The sequence below is a fragment of the Balearica regulorum genome, chromosome 17 (assembly GCF_011004875.1).
Source record: "Balearica regulorum gibbericeps isolate bBalReg1 chromosome 17, bBalReg1.pri, whole genome shotgun sequence".
Classification (NCBI taxonomy): Eukaryota; Metazoa; Chordata; class Aves; order Gruiformes; family Gruidae; genus Balearica; species Balearica regulorum.
The window spans coordinates 2,875,747-2,892,240 of NC_046200.1; the positions used below are offsets into that span (position 1 = coordinate 2,875,747).

At 37.6% G+C, this 16,494-nt stretch overlaps 2 protein-coding genes across 7 annotated transcripts in view; one reads left to right on the forward strand and one right to left on the reverse strand.

Annotated features, from left to right (window-relative positions):
• KNTC1 (kinetochore associated 1) overlaps positions 1-969 on the reverse strand; it is a 39,513-nt gene extending 38,544 nt beyond the window's left edge. For both annotated transcript variants that reach the window (XR_012838090.1, XM_010309807.2), the window contains exons 1-3: positions 830-969; positions 371-508; positions 142-262 (exon numbers count right to left, since the gene is read on the reverse strand). Coding sequence is in view for 1 of the 2 variants with exons in the window: in XM_010309807.2 (XP_010308109.2) it covers positions 142-262; positions 371-502 (253 nt within the window). In the remaining variant the exon portion in view is untranslated. The remainder of the gene's footprint in view (positions 1-141; positions 263-370; positions 509-829) is intronic.
• Positions 970-1,042: 73 nt separating this feature from the next.
• RSRC2 (arginine and serine rich coiled-coil 2) lies at positions 1,043-16,275 on the forward strand. Of its 5 annotated transcripts, XM_075769260.1 has the most exons (11): positions 1,098-1,195; positions 4,223-4,379; positions 4,986-5,029; positions 5,927-6,004; positions 7,616-7,828; positions 8,786-8,929; positions 12,642-12,764; positions 12,862-12,941; positions 13,522-13,754; positions 14,988-15,077; positions 15,620-16,275. In XM_075769260.1, exons 4-11 carry the CDS (start codon positions 5,997-5,999, stop codon positions 15,797-15,799), a joined length of 1,071 nt encoding a protein of 356 aa, XP_075625375.1. In that variant the 5' UTR covers positions 1,098-1,195; positions 4,223-4,379; positions 4,986-5,029; positions 5,927-5,996; the 3' UTR covers positions 15,800-16,275. The 5 variants fall into 5 exon arrangements, with proteins under 5 accessions (XP_010308107.2, XP_075625374.1, XP_075625373.1 ...); XM_010309805.2 differs by lacking the exon at positions 5,927-6,004 and having other exon boundaries at positions 1,043-1,195; positions 7,638-7,828; XM_075769259.1 differs by lacking the exon at positions 5,927-6,004 and having other exon boundaries at positions 1,059-1,195.
• The last annotated feature ends 219 nt before the right edge of the window (positions 16,276-16,494 follow it).

Genomic DNA, 16,494 nt, shown 5'->3' on the forward strand with positions numbered 1-16,494 from the left:
ACTTTTTATTACTTAGGTATTTATTATAATACTTCCCTTTACAGGCTAGTTGGGCTTTTATAGGAAAATATAGTGACTATCTTAGATATCTAACTTTTAAAAATTTTAACTTCCAGTGGAATTCCAAAGGAATGAGCTTACCAAACTGAATGTGCAGCTGAAGAGATTGTCCAGTACTGTCAAGAAGTGCCACCGATCTATCAACAACAATAATACTGCCATCCCTTGAGTTCCATGCATACAACTGCGGATTAACGGAGACCTAAGAAGAAAAAAGCTGTTATATTTAACTGAAATGCTTAACAAAGTCTGACAAAGAAACTCTGGTAATTATTAAGGAAAAGAACAACACAGTCTTGGTGCATTCTACCTTTTCTGAAGATGTGATCTGAAGCAGTGTATCCACTTGGTATAATGCAGTTCCACATTCATGTCCTAAACCTACAGGGAGCTGCTCACTCCCTGTGTCATCATTTGCAAGAAGTTCAATATCATTCCACATGTTTACCTATGATAAACATTTCAGGAAGGTGAGCAGAGAGCTTTCAAAAAGTTACATGACCACACACAAATTATTGATTTTATTATTCTATCGTGATTCTGCGTCTAGGAGGGAGTACAGTAAGCCTCCTAAAGGCAAAGACAAAATTAAGTCGCATGAGCAATATGGCTCCCAGCTGATGTCCCTAGTGAGCCCTGAAGACTGCTCGGCGACGGCAGGTTTTGCACCCAAAGCGGAACGGAATTCATTGCCAGAGAGCCCTCCCCACCACGCAGCGAACACCCCCCTACCCACAAGATCCACAAGGCATCCCCGCCATCTCCTCACCGCGGCCCCGGAGGCCGGTGACAAACAACCCCCACACTCCCTCAGCCGCTTCAGCCTTTCAAATTGGCGGGAGACGCTACCGCTACAGGTCGCAGCGTGGGCCAATCCTCTTCCAAACGCGAACGGCGCCGTTGCTAAGACACCACTTAATCCTTCTCTGCCCCCAGAATGCACCGCGGCTCCCTCGCTCCCTGCCTCTTTCCCCCGCCCCATGGTTACATCCGGGTGCCTGAAGGGAGAAGGAGGGCGGGGCGTGTTGTCTCGCTTCGGTTTGCGAGCGCTGCAGCCGCGGCTGTTGAGGGAGCTTGAGCTCCTTGTGAAGAGCTGTTGAGGGGGGAGCGGCGTTCTGTGCGCTCGGTCATGGCGGTAAGCGGTATTCGCTGCTGAGGTTTTTGGAGGGAACCGAATTGGGAAGGGAGCTGCCGCGGGGCGGGAGGGAAGAGCGTGTGAGACGGGGAGGGCTGGGTCGGGAAGCCGTGTGCGCGGAGAGACAAAATGGCGCCCGCCGCTCCTTCGCTTGCCGGCGCCATGATGGGCCTCGGGGAGGGGGTGGCCGCTTTTCACCCATTACTTCTCTGCCTGTTTCCAGAAGTTTCTGTTTCATTTCTCTGGGCTTGAAGAGAAGGGAGGAGGCCTTGTGACTGAGGTCCTGTTATTACCTGGCTGGGGAGAGAAGTATTGCGGCTAGTAGGAGCGGACATTTCTCAGAAGGACTGTGGAGCGCCGGTTCCCTGGGAGGAACCGTTTTCGTTCGTGTAGCTTTCCCGGTCTTATTATTGCTCTCTGGTTTTGGTCACAGGCCTGCTATATTCAGCGTCTTCTGGCACTCTGTGATTAATTATTTGCTCCATCCTCCTGTTTTTATGGTTACTATCTATAGGAAATGCTTTTTCTGTAGTTGCTGCTGTGTTTTATGTTCATACATGGCCTAAGAGTGTAGCTTTATTTGCTTTTAAAATTTGTGTGTCCTGGTAACACGTGAAGGTTTGTGTTTGTGTGGCCTGGTAATGTATCAAAGGTGTTTGTCCCATAATTCAGTTGAAGAACCAATAAGGGTAATTATCAAATCCAATGTGGTTAACTTTTGAAAAGTTACTAAATAGTCTTAGATAAAATAACAACAACCAAGCAAACTGGATTCTAAAGTGATGAAACTCTTCAGAGTTTGCTTTAATTACTTTGTGGTGTTCAATGTGGTATTTTAAGTTTTTGTCTTAAAAGTTGGACCAGTGATGAAACAGAACAAGAGAATCAAACTTCTGGAGAAAAATAATCCCCCCCCTTTTTTTTTATGATGCTTTTTCAGTTTATATAACTCTGACCTGTTAAGAGCAAGATAAATTTGTCTGTAAAAGGACTTGAATTATGGGCTTGTAGTTTTGCGCCTAGATTATAGGCACTGTCTTTGAGGTTCCTCTGAAGTGGTAGGTGAGGGGCTTGTTCAATGAAACCATGAGCCTGTGGCCATCTGAGAATTGAGAATAGTCTATTGAAGTCTGTCATCTGCCTTTTTGCTGTCTGTGTTTTTGCAGAGCTGAGAGATTTCTCTAAGGTGCAGTGCATAAGGGCATTAATGAGCAGCAATGTTTATAAATTATGAGACTGGTAGCCTTGGAAAATATGGCAGTAGGCTTAATTTCAGTTGTGTACTATGTTTAAAAACCCAGTTAACTTAGACTGTTAGCTGGTATTCTCCTTATCTATCTCAAGTAACTTCAAAATGTAAATTTATAGAAATCTCAAAATCCCTTTGAAACTTTTCCCAGCTGATTCTGTTGGAAACCTTAGCTGAAGGGAGTGACTGAGTAGAAGGAGGGGAGAAGTGTAGATAAGCAGATGATAGATGTGGAATGCCAAGGATTGTGATGGCTAAGATCGCAGAGGAGTTAGTTCCTACTCTTTAATGTTCTAAAGTTTTCAGGATGGTGGGTGGTGTATCAGTAATATTCAGAAGTGTTACTGAGACTATAGTTAAAGCTGTGCCGCAGATGCAATCTTAAATGGTCAGTGCTCTTGTCCATATGCTGATGTGTTTCAAACTAGATATCGGTATTGCATGCAGATGGAGAAGTGAACAGCTGCTTTATCTCTCACTCTTCAGAAGATTTTACTATAGGTGTATCTTTGTACAGATGCAAATTAATAAAGAATTGGGCAGACAAAACAGTGTTAGCTGAAATACAAATCCAGAGATTTACCTGTAACATGTTATGAAGAAAATCTGCTGTTAATACGCAATATGTTAATGACAGTCTGTAATAACTGTTATGACTGTTTTCAAAGTAATGTATATCAGCATTTGAGAGGTTTTCATGTGTCTTGTTCAGTTTGCCAATAAATCTGCAGCTGTTAGAAAACCATGCAAGTTTGAGTCCTCTGCTACGCCAAATTATCTTCATGATTAGCATTTCTGGGCCAAATTATGTTCTTAGTGAAACCTTCTGCAGCTGCCCAATGTTCAGAAAGTTTGATTATGACTGCCATTTATATGATCAGAACAAGAGACACCAATGAATCTAAAGGCGTTAATGAAAGCACATTCACCTTTTCAGTGTGTGTTTTTTCCATTCATTCCATTTTTAAGTTTCATTGCATTGTATGCTGGTTTTACACATTTACTTCTCCCAGCACTGAATCACAAAGCAGTCTTGACTGCTCTACACAGTATAAGTTTCTGGATTTAGTCTTCCTATGTCAAGCTTTAGAAGGGCTGGAGGGGACATCTTGAGTTTTGTAATCTAAGAAAAATGTGATATAAAAATTGTTGGGACAGGTGGATGTGACCTATATGTAGTCTCATACAAATACACATTTTTGCATACAGATACTGTTTGAGGTTTTTCCTTATTCAGTAGTTAACTAACAGTAATACAATATACCTCATTTAATTTCTCTTCAAAGTTCATTCTGTACTTCAAAATCCTCACAGTATTTTGTGCTGTGCCTCAGTGATGCATTAACTTGTGAGGTGGCTTAGATCTGTTGGGGCAGTATTGATTTTAAGTAATCTTAGTCATGTAAATGTTAAAAGGTAATTGACCTACAAATGACATCATTTAGAGAAAGCTGTGGATCAGAGTTTAGTCTTACTGATATTCTCAGAAGCGCGTGGAAAAAGTAATGTGCAGTCTAATGTAGTGGGAGAGTAAAATGTTACTATATATATTAGTTCTCTTTATTAAAGCCTTGAAAAAATCAATCTGTATGCAGTTGCACAAGTTCATTGCAAGTATATCAAGCTATTGCCTAACTAATAATGGGATGGCTACTCAGGAGATTGTCTTTACAGAGATTAATTTTAAGTGTGTCTTCAGAGGAAGTACTAAGTAAATAGCTTTTTTTGGTTTTCAGTCCTAAGTTTTTGGGTTTTAAACGTTCTGTCATCTTCTGTAGGGTAGTGATACAGAACGAGATGGAGTAGCCCCAGAAAAGTCCTCTCCAGAAAGAGAGAAGAAAAAGGAACAATCAGATGCCTGTAGTTCTCCTAGAACATCAAAGCATCATTATTCAAGATCACGCTCACGATCAAGGGAAAGACGACGGAAGTCAGGTATGGTCTTCATATAAACAAAGTTATTTAGTAATGTTCTGGCGTATGCTTGTAGAACTGAAATCTCTTTAAAGCTGTTTTGGAATATACAGGCTTGGCTCTAGTAACTTTTTAGAACTGGGGAAAAAATGAAGCTACTAATTTTGGGTTTGTATCTTAAATATGTTATATTGAAACTTTAAATTTTAATGATAGAAGTGCTAAGGAAAAAGGTCTTGTGAACGTTCAGGGGATGGGGCAGAGAGCGTGGAACACACCACCAAACAGAAAACCATAATACTTTGTCTTCATTTTAATTAGATGTGCTTAGACGGGGACACTTTTGCATGGTTCTAACAAAAATAAGGTTACTTGGCTGAAGAATATGACTGGAGTATGACACGGGCTAGTTTTTTCACTGTCAGAGCTTAAATAAATGCAAACAAAGAACTGGGAATAACAGCTAGAGTTTGCTTTTTGCAGTAGATATTTGAATAGCACTGTTTGTTTTCTAAATATCTATTCTTTACTTTGGGGGGGTGGAATAACTGAAAGGAACTGGAAAGATTGTAGCCACCTGATGTCCTATTTAATTTGATAAAAAACAGTAAATGTTTTCTTCTCCAGATACTGAAGGAAGAAAACACAGAAGCCGGAGCAGAAGCAAAGAGGTAATTAACACTTTGTAGCGTTTAGGTAATTGTACAATACATCTTTAAAAGTATCTTGTAGTAATGCACATATGTGTAAACCTATATAAATGACTTTATGGTAAGTACAAGAAATAGGAAACTTTAAGCTTAAAAATGGATATGGAGATCCTTTCATAGTGAAGCATGATTGCAGCCATCATGTTGACAAGGTAATAGTTTTATAGAAAAATGCTTTCAGAAACTAGTAACTTAATTTCTTTTTTTTTGTGTGTGTGTGGAAACAGCCAAAGAAAGAATTCATGTGGAGAAGTAGAATGGTGTTCTTGATGACTTTCACAGAGCTTCCATTAACCAAAAGCCATGGGTGGCTTTATTCCTGGCCAATGTTCAGGACTTTCAATGATACATACCCATCTACCTTAATATATTAAAAATAATTCCCCACCTGACTGAGCTCTGTTTATTGCATCCTTTAATTGTAAAGACTGTCATAGCTTGACAAACAAGCTGAATCAGCTGGAAACATGACAGTAGCAGCAAAAATTTCAGAGGGCTGTCTCGTTTTAAATAAATAAATGTATGTGTATATATAGGGGAGTGAGAAGAGACAGCATCAATAATACTTTGAAAATAACTGGCTTACACACCAGAGAAGAGATGAAACGAGCAAGCCTGGAGCATGAAAATAGTTACAAAGAAGCTTAAGCCATGTGGGGCAATGGCAGGCTGGGTCAGATGAGGGACTTTTTAACTTCTAACTCGGGTCAGGAACTTCTCCTTCCCCATTCCAATGGAAGCTCTGTTTAAAAAAGGAGGAAAAAAAAAAAAGAGGAAAAATAATCTAGGAGAGTTTTTGTGAAATTGAATATATTGTTTAGCTCACATGATAACATTTCTATAATAAATCATACTCAGCGTGCTAATGCGCGAAGAGACTGAACTGAAGACGCTGCAGACTCAGATAGCAAAATTTTAAGCCTACTTCATGATAAGGTAACTATTAGTCATTCAAACTCATATTTCCCTTAAAAATATCTTAAATCCGTTATGGGATATAATGGTGGTTTATTACTAAGTGTGTGCCTGAAGACATGATTTAAAAAAAATAATTCTCTTTTTAACTTTTTTTAAAAAAAAAGTCCTTGCTTAAAATTATGTCCAGTGTTTTGCCATGCTGTTGAATCTAATCATACACAATTTATTTAGCAGTTTCTGGTTTTCACGGAGTGAACAGATGAGGAATTATGTCCCACAGTAGATTTACTGTTTTCATTCATTTGGAAGATTAAGCTCTTTGTAGACTAAGTACTGAATATCAGTAATTTTTTTTAATATGTATATCAGAACAACTACTTATGTAAATACATACTTAATGTACAGGTAACACCTCAAACTTCAGATGTGTTTTTATGTAACAACTGATGATTCAAGGAGTTAAGAATAAAATACTATAAAAAGAGGAAAAATATCTAACATTGTATACTTGAAGAACTGTAATCAAATATTTTTAGAAATGGATATATGTTAATAAAGAGGTTTGGATAAGTGAGTATAAGCTAATTATAGCATCTTCAGACTTGTTTCTTTTGAGAGAGCGTTAACGATTATAGGAAAGGTTTTATGTGTAGTTAACAGATTTAGATAAGAAAACCCTCTGAAGAATTGGGGGTTAGTCTAAAATGAATCTATCATGCTTAAATTGTGACTTGAAACAAAACATTATTTAAACCTAAGACTTAAGTGGGCTATGTTTTTGTGCTAGAAAGATTTCGGAATAAACTGGATATATTAAGAGAAGGTGTTGATGTCATGACTTAGTCTCTAAGGAAAACACTGGCAAAAAAATCAGGCCTGACCTTGCTAACTATTTTTGGCATTGTGGCTATAGAAAGGAATCTTTTTTTAAGAGGCACTGCAGGAAGAAATTGCGGTATAGTGGAGCAACATATCTTTCATTTAAAACTACTGTGGGAGGTCTCAGAGTGATGCATGTTAGCTTTAATACTAAAGATGGGATGTCAACCATGTAACTTATTACTTTGCTTTTTAACAACTCTTGGAAGTTACTGTCTGAAGAGACTTTTGCTCTAAAAATTAATTATCTAATGATGGATAGAAAATTGTTTTAGTTCTAAAAGCAAAATAGTATACATCTGCAACTATGTATGGATTTTAGTAACTTCCTACGTGATAGGCTTAGGCAAATATTAAACGTTCACTACAAATGTGAGTGTATGTGTGTATATATATGCATATTCGTAAATTGTCAGGTGCTTAAAGATAGGTACTTATGTATTTGGAATGGAGACATTAACTGAGAATGATAGTTGTTTTTGTTGCAATGCTGTGAACTCTTACATGGAAACACTGTAAAGATACCTTGATGGATGCTTTAGAAATCCTTTAGACAGCGGGGAGGAGGGAAGAGTGGGAAAAATTAGAGCATACATTTGCAACTTTGGGTAGTTGGTGGCATTAGGTAGAAGTAGCCATCACTTAGGATTGAATCACACTCCTAAGGTTACTAATGTTGCATCACAACTTATCATTTTTTATCTTCTGATACCCATACTAACTCTCTTTGTTGCACTATTTTCCTGAAAGAACCAACTTCTTCTTAAAACAGGCAAGAAGACATGAATCCAAAGAGAAGTCCTCCAAGAAGCACAAATCTGAAGACCACAATGACAAAGAACATTCTTCTGACAAGGGAAGAGATAGCCTAAATTCATCTGAAAATGGTGAGGATAGACATAAACGTAAAGAGAGAAAATCATCAAGAGGGAGGAGTCATTCAAGATCCAGGTCTCGTGAAAGGTAAGTTGTTTTACATGATTATTCTTTGCCAAGTGCCTTTGCAGAAGCAGTGTTTGTAAGTTTTGTAAACTTCTGAAGTACAGCTCAATTATATTACTGACCTAATTTAATGTTTCAGTTTTCATCGGGTAGTGCATTTGCTGTTACTTAGGTTTTTTTGAGATTGGTTCTGAGTAAAAGTACAAAATATCTCTAAGGCTTTATATATGTCTCATGTTTATAATGCAGCATATAGAAAATATATAAACAGAGTGTATTAAATGTTCCCTGTTGTCAGTGACAGGAAAGAAAGTACACTTCAGCAATGTCATGGCTTTTTACCTCCTAAATCAAGAACTTAGAGACAACACTGTCTAAGCCTCCTTGCGCGGTAGGCCACCTAGCACACTGTCATGGTAGGAGAATTGCTTGGGACAAGCAGCTGGCTGCCAGCGGAACTTTTCAGACAGCTCAGCTTATAGCTGAGGAATTTGTAGCAAACATGATAGCAAGGAGCAAGGTTCAGCTAATAGTATACTGGGGGACTGTGTGTGACTCACAAGCTGAAATTTGGGCATCTCTTCCCTAAGGTGTTGGAATACCATGGGGAGGGAGCAGAGTTTTGTTGCCTAGAATATAAGACTCCTGCATCAGATTATTTTGGTTGTGTATTTGTTTTGAGATGTACACTTTAATGAACCACTAAAAATAGCTAGATTGATGAGTGTGATTGTTTACATAAACTGTGTAAATCACTTGTCTGTTGTGCGTGGTGGTAGTGTTTGGTTCCTTTCCCATTTCATCTCAGTCTTACAACTTAAACTGTTCCAGGCATGAACTCTTCTGTGTGTAGTTTGCAGTCTCCCCACCCTGCCTGATGCGTTTTTCCCTGTGGTGACAAACCTGTATGTAAGTCCTTAAGTAGAAGTTGAATTTAAATATGAGAATATATGTAAGAATTTGGGACGTGTGTTTCAGACGTCATCGTAGTAGAAGCCGTGATAGGAAGAAATCTCGATCTCGCAGCAGAGAGAGAAAACGACGTATAAGATCTCGTTCTAGATCAAGATCTAGACACAGACATAGAAGTAGAAGTAAAAGCAGAACTAGGAGTAGAAGCAGGTAAGTGTTAAATTCCACATACACTTAGTGGTGGTGTTTGAACATTCTGTGGTGGGCTGATGTATAGAAGAACGATGGGTTTGCCAGTTAATGTTATTCAGTGTAACTAAATGTGTCTGGCTTTTTCTCAGCTGTATTGATGCAGTGGGTTAAGGACTGGGTAGTTCACATAAACTTGCAGAAACATTTGTACCAGACAGCTTAAGTGTCTCATTCTCAGCTTTTCATAGCATGATTTCATGTGAGCAATTAGAAACGCTTAACAAGTTATTTTGCAGGTATCTTATAAAACCACCATTTTAGAACTCTTGACTAAGGTGGAAGGAAAGTAGATAACTTAGTATTTTGTGTAGCAATGATTACCACAGTTTAAGCTCTTTTTGTTTTTTTATACCGCAACTGAATTTATGATTTTAAATGGGATATTTAAATGATATTTAAGTGGGAAAACCTGAAGAATAAGATACAACTAACTCTTTCATGTGTTGATACAAGAATAGTGTGAGTAGGCAAAGCACAACTTTAAAAATACTATTGTGTTTATCTCTGTGTGTATATATCATAAAAGAGAAGTTGAACTGGAAATTGCTGGCTATCGGAGCAGATACACTGATCAGAAGCTAATCCTGACTGGCTCCACAAAGTTTAAATAAAAACTTGTCTTGCCTGCAAACTAGCACAATTAGTGTAGTCTTAAAGTGAATTTTGAGTCAGATGGACTATTTCTGATCTGAATGTACTATTCTGTGTTTGTGATTATCAACTCCTTTTTGTCGAGTTCAGCATGAGAACATTTCTCACGTTAATTTCTCTGCCTGTCTCGGGTACTTCCATTGCTTTCTTAAAAGTCTAGCAGCACAGATTGAAACACTAGCTAGAGACATACTGACTTATTCTGGGTGTCTGACAGAACTGAGATCCATGCTTTATTTGGATGCTAGAGTTGAGGTTTTCATCATAGAAAGTGTAGAAGTTAATGTTTTCCGATGCTGCCGAATCATTCAGTATTTTGGTGTAGAGTTCTGAGTCTAGTTGTGCGTGTCACCTTTGCATTCTTGATGCCCTGAGTAAGCTGAAATAGGACTTAATGACTACTACAGTTGTGTGTTTTCCCTCCTACTTGTTTAAAGTAAAACAAGTAGTTTGAATGGAAATTGCTGTCCCTTCAGAGCTCCCAAGAAAGTGTTGCCAGTCTTCCAGTTTGTTTAGTAGTATTTTCACTTTAAATTGCATATTTAAAGGGTGTAGAAGTTGGTTATGACTACTCGACATTACGGTGGATCGTTGGAGACTTAAGAATCTAGCACACTCATGTAATGGTACAACATCACTTGTGAAACTGTTAAGAAGACTTACCTTTCTGAAGAACTAGTTGAATTACGTGGTTTGTGTCATATTTTACTTTGGCATGCACTTTCTACCAGATTTTCAGCTGGGGTGAGTAGAGCTGGGTCTTCAACTGATATATGTATTACTTGTGTTTAATGGTATTTAAGCCACCTTCAGCATGATATGTAAGGTTTCAGTTCCCCATTACTTCCAGTTATTATAGATGATGTGCACTTACTGTTTTTTAAAAGTCACTTTAAACATTTTATGTTTAATGGCTCTGTGAAAACTTCGCATCCCAGAATAGTTCTGCAGTGGAATTCAAATTACCTGAAACAGAACAGCAAATGTGGGAAGAAAAAGTAAGGGGTAGTCATAGCTTAGGAATCTCTTCAGCTGGAAACATGCCTTTTGGGTAGTGATGGACATACTGCGCAGTAAGAGTCCGTTTCAAGTACTGTTCTTGTCTCACAAATCCTAGAGAAGGAAAATAAGTGAAGCGTAAGTCTTTTTTTAACTGTAGCTAAACACTTCATCAAGTTCTGGGCTCAGGTGAAGCCTTTGGAAAGAGAATTATGGGGCATGCCTCAAGGAAAATTCTTCACAAGGCAGATAAACATTATGTGGAAACCTACCCTGTTAAAACTCAACCATGAAATGAATTCCGTCATTCATGACATGCAGTATTTGTTGTGTTACAGTTAACAGGCTATGACAGAAGCATTTGTAAATAGTAGAGCTTGACCTTGTCTTGATGGTTCTTTGCATAATCTCAAGCTCACGTTTTCAAGTTACCTGTTCTCACTAGCATTTAAACTAATATTTCTGTTCTGTGAGCGTGTAGACTTCCTGGCGGTTCTTTTGTGGCGTTGCTCTGATTAAATGCTAGGTGGAAAACATGACACCATCTGCTTGTTTCAAATGGAAATACTTAAATACAAAAGCTCAAATATTTATTTCCTTGATGTTTACCAGTGCAATAAAGCATCAGACCAAAGACAAGACCAAACTACAATAGTCAGCACGGGAAAAATGAAGGTATCTTTGAAACATGCATTACATCTTATCTCAGGAATGCAGATCTGTCACTTCCCAGTGCCTGAATCTGCATCTTGTCATCTTCTATGAAAAGATAAGTCTTGCCTCCTTTGTATTCTACCAGATTTGTCATGTAAACAAGGATTTTTTTTTTTTTAACTTCAGTCTACGTTTCATAATGTTTGTAGATGCTGCCCTAGTTGCAAACAGAAGAAACAGAGTATCTGAATGCCATTTAAAGTGGCTGTTGTCAAGTTAGCTATTATCTCAAATGGTTGATAATAACATTTAAGTATAAAATTGCAGAATCATCTTTGTGCATCTCTACTGACTGTTTATGGCAAATCTGGGAAAAATGTGAGTGATACCTCCTGTAATTTAAGCTTTGTTGGACACTTCCAGTATCCGTGACTTCTTTGTTTAAAACATCAGTGTCAGAGGCTTAAACAGAGATAAACCCTTATCTCTTGTAATGTAGATATTAATGATCCTGGCAAAGAGATACACTGCTAATAGTACTTTGTATGTGTATTTTGAGCAGCTGTTGCTTAGATGAGACTAGATGTATATGTCATAAGAATGGGTTCTACTTGGGAGGAGGTGGGGAGAATGTTACTAAAGGAGAATTGACCTGATTATTTTCGTATTTTGCTTAAAAATATATTTTAACTGGATTCTTTTGGGATTGTCAGACTTCAGATAATGCATGCTTCATAGTTCTCTGCACAGTATTATCCTTCTCAAGAGTAAACCTGACACAAATCACATGTGTTTAAAACAGCTCTCCCATTTAGCTCAATAGCCTCCCTCAAATGGTTGTCCAAAGCACATTTAATGAAGAGTAGAGAGAGAGGAGACAAATAGTATTGCCCTGAGTAGTATTCCAGTTTTTAAATTGGGCCTTTTCAAAATGCTCGTTTTTAACGTACAGTGATGTGAGGTCTTCTGTGGTTTAAAAGCATTCTTGTAACTTGATCCATTTTACAGTTTTCTTGCAATTGACTTTACCAGAAGTTACACAATGTTTTTTCTTGTCAGGTTTTAAGATGACTCTCCAGAGCATTTGTATTTGTTCTAAACACTAAGTATAAGAGGGTAAATGAATACCCAGAATGACACATTCTGTTACATCTTGCAGTTGGAAATCTTCAGTTTAACTCTGTCTTGTTACGAGGCGAGTGTGACTGTTACACTGTTGTAGTATAATCTCTGTGAAAGCTGTTCTTGAGAGCTCTCCAAATTAATCATTAAGCAATTTTTAAGAGTTGTAATCAAATACTTTATGAAATGTTAAGGTGTATACGTACCTTCGTTGTTTTAGCAACTCTGTTAAATTTGGTTACAGAGAGCGAAAGAAAAGAATTGAAAAGCCCCGAAGGTTCAGCAGGAGTCATAGCCGGAGTCCAAGTCCACCACCTTTTCGAGGACGAAATACAGCTATGGATGCACAGGAAGCATTAGCCAGAAGGTCAGAAATTGTTACAATTTTAATGATATGTGACATAAATAAGCTGCTGCTTTTGATTTTGCATATCTTAAATATTTTTATTCTCATGTACTTCTAGACTGGAAAGAGCAAAGAAACTGCAAGAACAGAGAGAGAAAGAAATGGTTGAAAAACAGAAGCAACAAGAAATGGCTGCAGGTAGTCCATGTATATTATCTTACTGCCTAAACAATAGTGTGAGAGGAAGGTAGCGTAGGCTTATGTGCTGAGTCTTACAGTCCTGTCCAGCAGATGTGCAGGTTGTCTTTGTAAAATTGTTAACTTGATCCATATATAAGAACCACAACTACAACTAGGAAACGTTTCCGAAACCCAACGAACATAAAACACCAACAAAAATGGTCAGGATTTCTTATCCCTTACCGAGTATTGATGACTTGGTAACAAAAACGTTGTATGTTAAGCTGGTGAATGATTTCATGATGCTCATTGCACCCTTCCTTTATGCATCATAAAGCAAGAGTTTGAAAGATATTACCAACTCGGGTATTTAGAAGCATGAGGTACATTAGTTTCACTTTTAGTTCTGGTTTACTGAAACTATTGGAGGCTTGTTTCTTAATTTACAGATAACATGTATTTTATTATGCATTTGTTCAGACATTTTCAACTTATTTCTGATGAAGTGTTTGGGGTTTTTGGTTTTGGGGGGGTTTTTTGTTTCTTTTCCAAGAAGTCTGAACTTACTGTCTGATAGCAAATTGCCTTTCTTCTTCAGCAGCTGCAGCCACCGGAGGTTCCGTTATAAATGTTGCTGCTCTTCTGGCATCGGGAACACAAGTAACTCCTCAAATAGCAATGGCAGCTCAAATGGCAGCACTACAAGCAAAAGCACTAGCAGAGACTGGAATAGCTGTACCTAGCTATTACAACCCAGCAGCAGTGAATCCAATGAAATTTGCTGAGCAGGAGAAAAAACGGAAGATGCTTTGGCAAGGCAAAAAGGAAGGGGTAATGTTGTGCTTTCTTACTTTGATAAAGCTTGTTTGGAAACATCTTGCACTCAGACAGTTTAAGGATGCTTATTAACACTATTTCCAGCAAAATTACTCTCATACTTGTTACAAAGTTTCCCTATTAACAGCAGCCCAAGGTAAAACTTTAAGAATTAAAGGACTGAGATAACTAGACCTTTAATAACAAATGGTTGCGACACAAGCCTCAGGTAAACCCCTAATGTCATAAAACTTGAGGTATAATTGGATCTTAATGTTACTTTTGTCAGTTTGCCTACAACTTGCAATTAAATATCACGTACAGATGGTCTCTCTTTACGGAAGAGTGGTGACTAAGGTATAGAAACTCTAATTGACCATTCCTTTCTGTGACTGTAGAGATTTTTCATTTGATTGTTGTATTCTGTCCAATTCCAGACTTCAAAAACAAGTCTGCAAAGGGCAGTAACTTTTCAGGAGTAGAGTAGTGCATTACTAACACTAAAAAAAGGTATAAATACAAATACATAAGCCTTCAGACTTTTATACTGTCAAATAAATGCTCTTGCAATTAGCAAAGTATAGGCCACCAAATAATAAAGGCTGCTGTGGCAGTTGCTTTTTCAGAAAGTCGCTGGATTTGAGTACAGCTTTTGCCTGCTGATACTGTGGAAAAATTGGCATTTTAATTATTGTAATTTTCTCTTTTGACACTCTATGCTAGTATGGAAGTGTGTTGCATTAGATCAATTATCCTCACGTGTCTGTTAGGTAACAAGCTCACTTAGCTTTTCACAGACTGTTTCATAACATGTGAAAAACTGAAACTGGTTCACGTGGCATTGATGGGAGGCCAAAGCGAGGGAAGAAGAAACCTGAATTGTGCTGTATATTGCTTAAATATAATAAGCAAATTCATTTTTCCATAATTCACCTTAAGCGTGCATTCTGACAAGGTTTCCAAACTTTATGGAAATGAGTCCAGTCTACCCAAGTAAAGAATATACCTCTGTTCTGAAACCGGTTAAGTAAATGGTTCTAAATGATGAAGTAGACTTCCCTTACAAAGAGTTTCTATGAGGACGCTGCAGGAATGTCAGATGGGACTTGGAAACCTTTTACTTCCAACTGTGCTAGCGCTATTCAAGGGGCTCATTTTTCATACCGCTTGTTTGCTTGCTACTGTATTGTGATATTAACAGAAACTTAGGTAAAAAGGTGATACATCTTTTTTTTTTAACTTGTACAGGATAAATCACAGTCTGCAGAAATATGGGAAAAACTAAATTTTGGAAACAAGGACCAAAATGTCAAATTCAGAAAACTGATGGGCATTAAGGTAAAGAGTTCTGAATGTGTAATTAAGTTTATTATTAATTGTAGGATAGTGATTTCTCTTTCTATTTTAAAGTGTACTTTAACCAGTAAAGATGTCAAGTTAACCTCATACTATCTGATGTAGTTAAGAACTTCAAGTATTTCTCCTTAAAGTTCCCAAGCAGCATCTAAATCTGAATTCAATTCAAATTCTAGAATTTCATTATGTTTCTGGCTGACAAGGCAACTGTTATGATCTGCAACAACAGTGGTAGCTATAACCAATATTTGTAATCTGATAAACAGTATTACTGTGTATAGATAAGTTAATTGGTGGCATTTATTTGACTGAGATAGAAGAAGGAACTGGATCAAGGCCTCTGTGTATCTTGACAGTGAGAGGAAAGCTACACTAAAATGTTCCAGCAGTAAAACCAAATGCTTGAATTCTCACTAGCTTTTTGAAAACCACAAAGCAAAATTGTTATGTTTAGGACACCTGTAGTATCTGAAAACACCACTTCCTACACAGCTAATGTTTCTTTTCTTCTGTCTGGTTTTTAGAGTGAGGATGAAGCTGGCTGTAGTTCAGTTGATGAAGAGAGTTACAAAACGCTGAAACAACAGGAAGAGGTTTTCAGAAATCTAGATGCACAGTATGAAATGGCAAGATCACAGACTCATACGCAAAGAGGAATGGGATTGGGGTTTACATCTTCAATGCGAGGAATGGATGCAGTTTGAGAAAAAAAAAAAAGCTGTTTTAAAGTTTGGGACTATGGAAGGTTCTTGTTCAAATGTTGGGTCCTTGTTCACCAAAAAGCTAGCATTCTAGCTTGCATGGGTGTTGCATTGACTTTAATTTATTAAAAAATACAATTTTTTTGTAAATATCAGATCAGTGATACTGGTGTTAGTGTTGTAATCAGGTTATACCCACTTCCATTAAACTTGACAGAACTATAGAAGGACAGTATTTTTTAGTTAAAGTTCTACTTTTCAAACCAAGCAGCAGATGGGATAAACTCATACATGGATATTTCGTGTCCACTGTCTTGTGTACTTTTGTACTTTAACCTTGTACAGTTATTTTCAATTCTTGAAACATGAAAGAAACATTGTGTAGATGTTATTTAGCAGTCTGGGCCAATAGGCACATAATCCAGTGCAAAAACCCCTGGTTAATAATAAAGACATTTTTTCTCTAAGGTCTTACTTTACATTAATTAAGTTGTCTTTTGGGCCAAACTCTAAGGAAATTAGTTAAGTCAGGAAAACTTGAGAGGTCAGAAATAGCGTTTGGTTTTGCTTTGCTTATTTTGCAGTAGGATTTTCCTAAAATGAGGAGATGGTGATGAATGCTGAACTTTTTTTGTGTGTGTCAAGTTGATACTTGCTAATTTTAGTAAAGAGAGAGGGATAACCAAACCATTGGTGAG